At 38.3% G+C, this 13,204-nt stretch overlaps 1 protein-coding gene across 2 annotated transcripts in view; it reads left to right on the forward strand.

Moving 5' to 3' along the window:
• Positions 1–13,204, forward strand: part of mbpb (myelin basic protein b) — a 37,081-nt gene that overhangs the window by 19,436 nt on the left and 4,441 nt on the right. For both annotated transcript variants that reach the window (XM_068323768.1, XM_068323769.1), the window contains exon 3: positions 1,305–1,380. In XM_068323768.1, coding sequence (XP_068179869.1) covers positions 1,305–1,380 — 76 coding nt within the window. The remainder of the gene's footprint in view (positions 1–1,304; positions 1,381–13,204) is intronic.

The following is a 13,204-nucleotide window of genomic DNA, read 5'->3' on the forward strand; positions in this document are numbered from 1 at the left end:
AAGGTGAAAACACCTCCATCAGAAAGGAGGGAATCAGTTAGAGGATTTTTAAAAGTTGGGGATTTACATGCTCTTATTTAGTTCACTTAGAGCTCGTAAAGAGAAACAAGAAACAGTGTCGACAAATGAGATGAAGGTGATGGGGATTTGTTAGAGTCAATAATGCAGACCAGGTGGCTTCAACAGTTCAGCTTGCATAATGTTTCAGTCGTGACTTCATATATCGAACTGAACTGGCATCTGTTGCTGAGTCAATATTTCAACATATGTGAAAAGCCTGATGAGTACATCCATTATAATAAGTTGTGTTATTTATCTCTGCATCCCCATCCCTCCTCCCCACCCCCCAAAACGGATTATTATTCTTCAGCCTCAGCCCGCAGAGTCGACATCGATTTGTAAAGTGAAGTGGGTCATTTTAATAGACAGTCTGATGGAAATTATTCTGCATGTTCACAAATTCTTATTTTCCAGCAGGTAATGGGATTTCAAGCCGATGTGATCATGATGTAGAACCTTTTTGATTAAACCCCAAAAAATTGGATGATAACAGTCCCTGAAGGAGTGATTCAGTTGATGTGTCTTCTGATCACTTACAGTGCTGTCCTTTAAGACAAAATAAATGATAAAGTTTCTATTATCAAAGTATTGATACGTTCATAATAACACACTCTGACTTGACCGCCTGATACAGAGATTTCAGCAGGTAAACGTTCACCCACAGTGTTTACAGCGCTGCCGGATATATTGCTTTGTTTTTGTGACTTGTAGTCACCCTTTCTGCAATGTGAACTTCAGAGGCTTTGTTTTTGCTCACAGTTAAGTAACCTTAACAAACTGTTATTTATAGAGTGTTTTTATAGGCTCCCCTTTCACTTATAGAAAGCTTTCTATAAGTGAAAGAGAAAATACATTTTAAACTTAAAAAGTAATGATTATAATGAAATTATCGACAAGTGTTGATTGCTGATGGATTTACATCAAGTCAGATTTGTTATGTTCTTATCAAACCCTTTTTATTCACATGCTTTATTCTCAGCTAAGTGTGACTGATAATTGGCATCAAAATGTGTAAATCTCAGTGTGAGTTCATAATTAAAACGACTCCACACCTTCTGTGAACCTTAAATTTATCTGAGTTTAATTCTGCTACGATTATTAAAATTAACATAGAGCACTAATGTCAGTATAAGTGTGTCTCTCTGTAGTCCTCTCTTTTTCTGCTGTCTGTTCTTTCTTTCTTTCCTCTGTTGCCATGGCGCCTCAGCATCTCACCTCAGTCTGTTTTTGTGTTCCTACTAAAGGCTTCGTCACCTGAACTCAAAGCAGTACAGACGGTTGGAGCAGCAACAGAACCGGAATCACAAGATGAAGTCTTTGGTAAGGGGTCAAACTGCCTCAGAAATTTAAATGAAATGTGCATTCATGTTAGTCTAAGCTCTCAGTAATGGGGAGACTAAGCCGACACGGAAAAAGCCAGAGAACCCACGCAGACGCAGGGAGAACATGCCATGCTGTGCTGCGACAGCGCTACGAGTCCATTGTGAAAAGTGTATATAGATACTCAGAAAAAAGTTAGTAATGTATGAAATTAACTGTACATTTATGATTATTCAGTGTTTAAGATGGTACTTTTTCAACTGGAAACATGATAAATATTCAGCCGTGCACAATTTGAGCATTTAAATGAGTTTCAATGAATAAAATATTTGGGGGAAGTTTCTTGCTGAGCTGCTCATAAAGCCCTGAAGTCTGCTTCCTAGAAATAATTAGAACCTGCCATCTTTAAATCCAGGTTGACTCAAAAATATATTTTTGGCCAGAACCAACTGATCCTGCTTTGTGACATTATTTGGGCGGGGGTGATTCTTTTAGCTGATGAGGTTAGCAGGCAATGATGGAAAAACCTGCAATCTTTCTCAGAATAAGAGAACCTCAGAAATCTATGTTGGGACAAAAATTATGAGCGTCCAATCATCTTTGTGTTTAAGAGGTTTTCCTAATCGGAACTCAGCATATTTATCCAACAGATGAGAGTTTAATACAACCTTGATAATTCTATAGCTCAGCAGATGAAGGAAGCGTTTGGTGCAAAACAAATAGACCGCGTGATGTTTAGCAGGAACTTAATTGATTTAAATGCTCAGTACGCATCCAGAGGCCAAATTCATAATTGCTGGTTTAAATATACAGAATTGTTCTTTTTAACTGAACCAGCACATTTGAATTAATCAACACATGCAAATCAGAATTTCTGCTGATATATATATATATATATATATATATATTGTAACTCAAGCACACTGCATACATAATAGATCAAGTGTTAAATAGAACAGCTCAATCAAGGCTTGGCTTAAAGTAGGAGCTAAACTAAAATTTAGATGATAATGTCTCTGAGGCTTTATTGAGATTTTTTATCTCAACTTTAATGATTGGATAATAGTGATGACACTACTTCAGGAGTTGCAAGCTGTGATGAACTCATTTTACTCCTTGTGTACAGTATGTGATCAGACAAACCATGTTGAATTCATTGGATGTTACCGAAATGAAGAGAGATGTGAGTTTTGAAGTTTTGCTTGTTCATACTGCAAGACATTAAAATCCTTAGAGGTTGTGAATAAAGTCCATGATGGATTGGAATACAGCAGCCTGTTTTCATCCCTCTGTGTCAGGTTTGATATTTTGAGTTAACTGAAGTAAAGCAGAAACGATTTGAGGATGTTAGTGTTGTATCCTTTTTAATTTAAGTTTGTGTTGCAGCTTTACCTGCGTGAGCTGTAAATCCTTATTTTTGATCTACTGCTAAACATTCACCTTTTGGTAGACTCAGGATTTGGGCGTATGAAACGGGAATCGTATCATAGTGTGTACCATAACACTGGGCTTAGCATACTTCTATTTCTGTTCTGTGTTTATGAGCAACATTACTGACTGTATTATTGAGTGACTGGAAAACAGGGCCCACAATAAAGTGATGTACGAACAACTGCTTTTCATGGAAAGGTCAATATTGACCTAATATTATGCAAAACCAATTTCCCATCTTAGTTACGGCTAGTGTGTGTTTCTGTGTGTGTTTGTGCTTGTGTGATTAGATTATCCATATTGATGTCATGTCCTGGCAGCTTGTTTAAAAGTGCGATCATTCCTCCTCGTGCAGAGGGAATCTCTGTCTAAGCCGAAACAGTTACTGCTGCTGTTCTCGTTGTTGCGTGACTGTCAGTAAAGTGACGTGCTACTCTCTCATTTCCTAATGATCCTTATACTGTACAAGCCTGCTCTTCACTAATGTAATTTAATCATGCCGTCTGTTGTAAATTTTAATTTTAATAACAAAATTTGATTTATGCAATACTTAATAAAGAATAATTATTTAAAAAAGTGTAAATTTACAAAAACATAGAAGTAGAGTTAAGAGGAATTTCAGACAAAATCAAAATATATTTTCTAATGAAATGTTAAAGATGACATTCAATAGAAGGCACTGTCAGACGTTTTGATTTCCTCACACAGGTTTTTTTCTGATGGCTCAGACCCCAGAAAAAAACCTGTCCTCCAGGAACAGACAAGATAAATGCATGGGGATCTGTGAAAGGTCATGTGTGATTGAAAGGTCAGAAATCAGGAGGGTAGGGTACTGTTTTTGTAATCATGTGCTGGGGCCAAATCATTTGAGTTAAGGTGGAGGAAACTTAATGACATCCAGCTCTTAAAACAGTCTTGTTGGAAAACTCAGCACAGGTCTAAACCACATATGTCAAATGCAAGGCCCGGGGACCAAATGTGGCCCACCAGGTCATTTTATGTGGCCCGCGAGAACATAAAAGGTCAGAGTGTCTAAAAATAAATTGGTGTGCTTTGACCAAAACTATATTTCCCACAATGCAGTCATTAAGACCATTTTAACATTGACAAAAACGTTTAAAAAAAAAAGGTTAATGTCCAAACTTGTGTTTGATGTTCTTTTTCTTTATTCACTTGGATAGGTTGATCGTTGGTTGATGGACTTATATGGATTTCAGAACTTGACAAATTAAAAGGATTTATTTTAAAACACAGAAACAAACATTTTTTCTCTGCAACTGTAATGTTTGTAACTTGAATGAGTAATAAATTCAGAGTTATTTAACATTAAGGTATAGTTACATTTATTTTACATTACATTGAGTTACATGTAGTTACATCTGGCCCTTGAGGACAGACATTCTGCCCATGTGGCCCTCAGTGAAAATCAGTTTGACAGCCCTTGGCCGTGTGTCATCATCAGTGACAATAGATATGTGACGTTAATCAGTGAAATCTATGACATTTTGATTGAAGCCAGGATTGGTCAAAGGGTTGATTCTTCGAATCACTCATGCTGAAATTTTGTAATGTCTGCACATGATGATGAACGGACCAGGTTGCAGATTACAAGGTGTTGTATAGTGCTCTGGGTCTCTCATAGTCATTCAGGATTTCTTCGTGCTGCTTTTCAAATTGAATATCAAACTGAACCTCGATTATATCAAGAAAAAATTCCCTTGATTTTAGGTTGATTAGTCTGGTAAATTATGACCATGTGTCAGAAGGTTACTAAAATTTGAACCATGAAGAGTGTTTGGTCTCATTAACGTGTGTCGAAGGGGTAAGTGAAAGTTAATGTATATAGGTATTAGCAAATGCTGTTTTGGCACAGCGAAATATAGATTCCACTAATCAATGGTTAACCGACGCTGCCTTCTGATGTAATGCATGTAAAAATCCCATTTTCTTCTTCAGCAAGGGAAAGTGGCAGAGGATACATTTCAAACCTCCATACTGAACTAATTTAACTCCATTAGTTTGCTGCTAACAGAGAATAAAAGGAATTTATTTTTAATTGTTATGCTGAGAGTGGTTTATGATGAGCAGGTCAGCTTTATTGGAACCTGTTTTGGTTTAGTTGTCATCAGCAGGCGTCATGACTCATCCCAGCCTGTCCAGTGTCTGGGGATGTCTCCATGCAGCAGTTCCTGTTTGCAGTGCTTTTCCACTGAAGGGCAAACACCACCATCAGCTGTACGGCTGTTAAAAGCCCATTATGGCTCCATTACCTGACCCAGTCTGCAGCAGGTTCCCGCTCGACAAGGCAGACCCTCCTCTATCTGCCTGTTTCATCCCGGCTCTGTCTGGGTCATTGTTTCTTCATCTTCACAGGGTTAAGTAAGGAGAAATGAAATCAGCTCTAGATGGAAACCCGAGAGACTTGGAGAGAAAAGTCAACATGCTCCAAGAAGCCTGTGTGGAACAAAGTTGGTTTTGCTGGTTTCACACCTAACATGGAATAGTAAAAGAGTATATATTTTAATTTCTTTCATATTGTACACAGAATTTTCTGCACGCAACAGTAACATAATTTTGTTATTTAAGAACTTCTGTCATTTTTTTTTCTGTTTCCATGGTTACAAGTTGAATTTAGGCTCATTCTGGAGCATTTCTTAAATGCCATGTTTTCTTCACAAATCTTTTTGCCACAGAACTCAGTACTAAGGCGATGACTGTTGTTACTCAGGAATGTTTGTCATTTGCCTTTTTATCCTTTTTATGGTTAGAAGTTTGATTTTGACTCCTGTGAATGGGATTTGTTTCAGATGAGGCTTCATGGGGCTTAATCCAAAAACTGTTCAATGTTTCTTCACATGAGAATTGTCCGTTTATATTTTTGGAGTCATATTTAAAGTGGTATTCAAGAAAAATTTAATTTTGTTCATGTTAGCTAATATATTCAGTTAATAGATAGGCTAGTGTACATTAATATATTCCAGCAGTTCTCTTCATCATCCTGGCCACACAATGAAGCCGTTGCCAGGATGTCTGTGGCCTGGTCTTCAAGATTTGTGATGTAATAAATAAAAATTGTATTTACTCTTACACCAAACCTTATATCTGTCTTGTAGTGCCAGGAGGAGTATTTCCTCTCTAACATCCGAATTAGGTCAAGGCCTGAAAGCCTGTCTTTCTGTGATTGTGTACTCGGTGGGTGAAGCCATGTTTGCGCTCAGGGCAGAGCTAGCTTCCCTCCCATTGGTACCAGGTTCAGGTTGGTTAGCGACAGGATGGGTGTTGGTGAAGAAACACTGATGTGGTGGCCTGGATTGCATTTTGGAGTCAACATTTGTCCACCTTTGTTTTTATTGCTTGTAAATTCGGGTCACTGTCAATCTGTCTCCTGTACTTACGGTGAATATCTGTGTGGGAAACATGGATAAATCAGTAGGAATTATCCATCCTTAAATTCAACTGATTTATCCGTGTAAGGAACGTCAAGTCAGTTAACAGAATAGAAAAACAGGATGCTCGTGCTCTTCTGAAATGTAACAAGTTACATAAATTCCTCAACGTTTTTTGTTCCTTTTTTGTGGGGTATGGAAGCTTTTTCTTAGATATTAAAGCAACAGGGACAGCATTACTGAGACCCAGAGTGGGCTTGAGTATTGCATACTTGTATGCTCTGCAGAAGGAGCTGAAGGGTCTTACCAGTGATCTCAGGTTATGTATATATAACAATATTCATTGCTAGAGGTAGTAATTAGAAATGCAGTATCGTACAAGTAAATATCTTTTGTGCTACAGACAGACGCACAAGACTGATTTCCTTACCTTACCTCACCTTACATTGCCTTGCTTCATTTCAAGCTTGTCGAGGTTTTAAAAATGAAAAATGGATTGAAAAGACACTAACAATATTTGATAGCAGTCCACTTAATGAAGCTGCAGCTATCAGAGTATTATTGGCGGGCATGTAAAGAATTTCTGATCAATAGGACATCAGTTAAAATTGACTAAAACTTTCAAGGACAGACACTCATCATCTCTAAGTTGTCTGTCCTGCTCATTCACACAGAAAAAGGCTGCAAGTGTAACTGGGATTTCATCACTTTGTCTTAAATCTTTGGCTTCACAAGATTGATATTTTCCTTTCAATCAGTTTGTTTTTGTGTTTGTCCTACACCCACAGAAGAAGTGTAGATAAATTAATCAATATGGGTTACTTAAGCTCTTGCCAATATGTTCTCAAGAAAAAGAGTGAGTTCTGGAATAAACAAAATGTTTTTGAGTTCAAGAACAGGGTACTAGAGGACACCTAGCATCATGTTGGGAAAGAAGAAATGCAGATGACAGGAGAGAGGTGTCACCTGTGCAAAGAAACTGCAGACCATCCGAAAAAATAGTTTCCTGATAAAGACTAACCTTAAATTCTGTGTGATGATGTGCTCAGCTTGAAAATTAATGATTGTGTAGATCATAGTGATATTATCTTGTATTAATATCTGATCATTTTGTGAAGAAGGATGGTGGACAGTAATTGGTCCGGACCAACTGAAAGGCACAATGATGTTCGGCAAAATGCTTCAAACATTTTTTAATATGTTACAAGCATATTTTTTTTTTAAATCTGCTTTTCAGATTTTATTTCACAAAACTCATCAATGACAAAAAAAGTTTGGCTCTAAAAATAATTGTACCCTGTAGCAAGCAAAATGCTCATAAAACTCAGCCTCTCCTCCACATCTCTTCCAAGCAAAAATGTAATTACCTATCAAACCTAATTTGCATCATGCACAGGAAAGTCGGAGTCAGCCAGTTGCGAGGACACGAATCATAGACAGGGAAAGTTGCTGAAAAATATAGATGAATGTGCATCAAATACATTCAACATTTCAAAATAACAGCATTGAGAAAACTGGGAAAACTGTCAAAGCCATGAAGGGAAGAGGATGTCCACTGTAGATACTGTAAGTTTGTTTTTCAGATTCATCCCTTCTTGAGGTCACACATGAGCTTCTATCACTGGTGTGAGACAGATATTGCTTCCTTCATATATGTACTTTTAAGGATTTACTTCTCAGTCATGATGTTTTAAGATTTGCTCCCAGCTTGTCTGTTCGCTCATTACTAACTCTGTACAGACACATCTGGAAAAACAGATCCACTTGTAATGAAAATAGATTCAGAAAATGCTCTTTAGAAATTAGATTCTTTTTGCCTTTGATGTCTGAATATTTAATGTCTGGTTTTAGTTTCTAAGGATGAAGAGCTGGATGATGGCGTTAATGCAGCATTTCTTGTGATGTGCTCAGCAAGGTTTTTATTTACCTGCATGCCCTTCATCTGGCACTCACAACTCACTCTGATCATTTTTGCTTCATCCAATACAAATATCCCACAGCTATAGACAGAAAATCCTTTTCATTAACTAGTTACCTTTGAAAAGGTGCAGCTAGAACATTTCTGTTATTCTTTTACAAAACTTAAATAATTAGTATAATTTTAAAAAATCTGTGCAACTGGCATGAAGCTTTTTTGTTTCCTCTAACAACAGAGGACTACAGACACTTAAGGTGAAGCAAATTATTATTTATATTTTTTTATGAACAAAACCGATCTAATAGCTTTAAAGTAAACTAAGTGAATAATAAAAACCTACCGTTAAAGTTGAGAAAGAACAAGAAAGCATTTTAACCTGGATTTAGCAGAGATGGGTGACTTTCATGGCTAACCTGTAATGCAGCAACAGTATTCTGACCAGACATCAAAATGTTCTTTTTATCCTCTAACATACCATATACTGTATGTCCAAGCCAAAGTCTAGGACATCAATAAGACATGGTTTACAAGTTATGGCTGATATCTAACTCAGGAGAACTCCAGCTCAAGCTCAGCTGAAACATCAAAAGAGAACATGTGGTCTGCTCAGTACCCATGAGGACTTGAGCCTGTGAATCATCTTATCATTGGACATGGGCTCCTCTACTCAGATGTAAGGGGTCATATCAAGCAACTTTTGTTCTTCCAAGAACCCTCTACACATACTGTATCATACTTATATCTTCATGGTTGATTGGGCTCTATCAACAGTCTATTATTAGCGGGCGGTAGAGCGGGTCGTCCTATGATTTAAGATCGGCAGTTCGATTCCCGCTCCCGCCCCCCCAAAAAATACCCGGAGGTGAGCTGACAGTGGGAGGTGTCAGCTCACCTCTGGAGCACTGCCGAGGCACCCTTGAGCAAGGTGCCGTCCCCTTTACAAATTGCTCATTTGAGGCGCACCAAGAAGGAGCTGCCTGCCACTCTACCTCCCCTGCATGCCTACAGGCCCCCTTGTGTGTGTGTGTGTGATACAGGGGCCTGTACTCACAAATATATATGTATGCATCCGTTTGAATCAGTAGCTAGAGTGTGCGTTCTTAATTTCCCTTCGGGGATCAAACCAGTATATACAATTTACAATTACAATTAGCATAGCCAGACCCCAGACAGAAGGGTTCTCTAAAACCTGTACCTTCAAGAAGCAATAACTTTGTATTTTTGTAAGTTGCTTTCTTGTTTATATTTTTTACACAATTTCCATATCCTGAGGAAAATATCTGGGTGTTTCACAAATAGTCTTTGAATGCTATAATATATCTATGTGACATTGGAAAGTCAAGTTTTAAAGAAAAGTTATCTTCCTAGTTCTGTAACTCACGATTACAAGAGCTGTTAGACTGAACCAGAGTAGCAAGGTTGTGAGCAGTAATACCACAAATCCAAGACGGTAAAATGCTCCATTAAGCTGAAAATAACTGAGTTGGGTTTCTTGTGCATTTAACAAGCATTTTGTCCATATACTATACATGTGTATAGTATAACATGTTTGAATGTACATCATATCACCTAGACACGCGGCACTTTGAACATAGGTGTGAGTTTGTGTCTGTGCTGTGCTTTTGTCGGTCATATAAAGCCCAGCAGCTCAGTCAATTGTCTGTGGCAGTGGCTGACACTAACTGGTTCAGGCCCTGGCACGGCCAAACATGAAGCACCTCCTCTCCTCCTCCCTCAAAAGCTGTGATTGTTAAAGGACAGCATCCATCACTGGGTCAGTGTTCCTCAGTTTGACACCATTGTTCAGATTCTCCCTCTCTGTCCTCTCTCACCTCAGTTCCTGATCTTTAGTTCTTTCTGGGTTTTTATTTGTCTCTCAGATGGATGGATACACCTTCGATGTGAGCTGCAGGCAAATATTTTCCTGCCATCTGCTGAATGTGCTCCTGTTTATACAGTCATGTTCAGATTCTTATGTTTGTAGGCTTTCATGATTGATTTCATGAAGACACACATTATTTATTTGCGTATTTTGTGTGTCATCATGTTCCTAGAGATTGTACCTCTGTGTCGCCCTGCGTTCAGGAGACCATGTCATCTGGCCTCGACCATCTGGCAAGACAATCACTGAGAGTGTGTGTGTTGGCAGCTAGCTGGGTCTGTGGCTTCAAGAGTCCAACAGGAGGGGATGATGAGTAACCAAGAGGGTACAAAAGTACTACTCGGGCTACTACATCCCATATGTCTGAAACCATGAGCTGCAGTACTTTCTCGTTGGGGAGAAACAAGAGCCGAGTGGACATGTGTCTGAATGAGTGACAAGTGACAATGTACATTTAGAAACATCTTGATTCTTTACAGTCCATACAAGTTACAGTTCATGCCTGACAAGAAAGAGACTGCCTAATTGGCTTCTTGTCATCGGATTTATTTTTCACACTTGGCACAGAATCAATTGTTTTTACACTGAACAGATGAGAGTCATACGCACCTTTCACAGCTGGTGAAGACCACTGAGAGCATTTGATATCTAGTTTGGGGTCCAAATTAAAAGTAAACCTGTGGTGTTTTTCATCAGAACACAGACAGACCTTACCCCTGGGAATGGCAGGATTACACGCCTGTTGACCAAATGATCCTCCAGTTCTATTAGAGATGCACTTTCAAGGGACAAAGACAAGCAGCACAATCATGGTCATGGTGAATTGTGACTTTTCTAATGGGATTGACACTTACTTGGTCTATTTTATGTGCACTTGTTAAAAAGTTGCCAGCTTGTGCCCCGATTGCCTTCAGTCTCAGGATCCTTCTCACTACATCTGCCAACAGCTAAATGAAAGTGTCTCAACTCAGTGCCTTATTGATGTTTTTTGGTGCAACATAAATCTTTCATTTCTCACACTTTCAAAAAAAAGGTCACAGCTAGTCAGGCTTCATGTCATCCTGCACTTACATATTTACAATGTTTTCCCGGTTGATTTTGGTGTTATGGTTGTAGGGAATGTGTATGTTTTGTGGAGCATGATTTTCCCAACTAGAGCTGATGTTCAAGGTTATTTTCTCTGCTGATGCTTCTAACCTAGCTTCAGTTTCAATTCAATAGTCATGTCCACTGTCCTGCTTAAGCGTGTCTATCTATAAATAAATATCTTTTGTCTTCATGGTTAAGGTAACACCCCAGTGCAATACAGTGATGGTAGAAATCCTGTTGAGTTCTGCTGTTTTTCTAGGCAGTCCATGCCCTAGGTCTGAATCCTCACCAAAAGCCATCATTATATCACACAGGTATTGATATATTACTAGAACTGTGGAAAAGGAAACAAAACCCATGAATTCAAATTACTTTTACCTGTTGCTGGTGAGTAAGAAAAAGTCACCCTGTAAATGTGTTGTTTTTTTTCAGATTATTATCAGTCTATATGCAGCACAGTGCATCAGTCTCATAGATACATGGGATTCGTATGTTAGAATTAATGCAGTATTTCTTAAGAAATGAACAGTAGGAATTTCTGAAATGTCCTGTCTGGCAAAGGATTGTCAGTGAGCATATAATCTTTCCCTATCTCTAGCCTCTCTCAGCAACAGTTGATGTTTTGTTTTATGAAAAATATCCCATCATTCCACCATTATCATTATTTTAAGAGTCTAATAAATTCCACAGTGTTGTCAAGAATAAAAGAGAACTTCCTTCACAAACTTACTGGATTTGTTCCTGGTCCTAGTCCAACTCCTTTATAAGGTTTTGTGAACCTACAGTATAATGTTGTGAATAATCCTACTGACAACCAACCAACCAATCAAGAAGTGATTGACCAACCATTTGACAGTCAAAAATATTTAGATTGAAGCATGCAAACAAAGGTAATTAACTTGGAAACACAACATAATGTCTTTGTATAATTAATTCAGAGATTGTACGACTATGCAGATGTTATTTCACTAAAATGGCAAAGGAATTAGTCAATAAATTGATGAAGTAATTTTCCAGCAGACTGATGAAACGATCAATTGTTTCAAATATTAAATGACATTTTCCCGCTCCTAAATGTCTCGTAATTAAATATGAATGCACCCTGTGTCGGGTATAGTCTATTTATACATAGGTGATTTACAGTCACATCAGTCTTTGATTATATATGATTACAGTTTATACTAAAATATATAAATTTAAAAAATGACGACAGATTATGTAATAATTGGTTGCAGCCACAGACAGAAAAAATGTGCAGCACCTTGCATTGTGACTTATATTATCTACAAAACAAAGAGACATATATTAGGAAATTGTTTCAATATTGTTAAGAACTAGGTTAAAGCCTGTGTGGTATGTCCAATTAGAGATAAAAGATGTCAGAAAAGAAATTGATGTGGAAAGGTGTTGGTAATCAGGCCTTGTATTTTGTGTGGCAGCAAAATTTGAATATTGCAATTTGTGAAATGTAATTGCTGATTAAATATTCTAAATAGAAGTGCTGTCTTGTCTGCTATATGAGTACATTTATTCTTTAAAATTGTTGTTCCCTTTTTAAACTCATTAAAGAGTTCAAAGGTCAAGGTTCACGTGACATGAAGGGTGCGGTTCTATTGTGGCTCTTATCTTGTCCAGAAAAATCTCTGGAGGAATAACGTCCTGAATTCCACTTGAAGTTTCTGAGACAGAGAGATGCTTATTTCTCGGGGCTTGTGGGTGCTTCATCTCCAGGATGAATGCAGCGGCAGAGGGATTTTCACCCCTGGGTGGGAGGTTTGGTTCGGCTCCACATAGCGATGGGGTTTTTTTCAGAGGAATGCTTCCCATGCTTCAGTCCCACTACAGCCTTTGCTGTTGTCCCAGAGGCTTAGCCACACATCCTCTTCACAATGAGGAAGAGGAGGAAAAATGAGGAGATTGAGGCCCACGCCCCGCATACCTCTTCCAATCACGATTCTGATCGGTTCTACTTTCAGGACGTGGAACTTCTACGGTGATGTGAGCGGACAGCCGGTTGTGACCTGTTTTCATAATAATTTAATGACATAGGGGTAGGAGATAACGGTGATGATGGTAATAGTTTTGGGCACCAAAATCTGAAAGTCTGTGGTGCCCCAC

This window comes from Antennarius striatus, chromosome 9 (genome assembly GCF_040054535.1).
Source record: "Antennarius striatus isolate MH-2024 chromosome 9, ASM4005453v1, whole genome shotgun sequence".
NCBI classification, from domain to species: Eukaryota; Metazoa; Chordata; class Actinopteri; order Lophiiformes; family Antennariidae; genus Antennarius; species Antennarius striatus.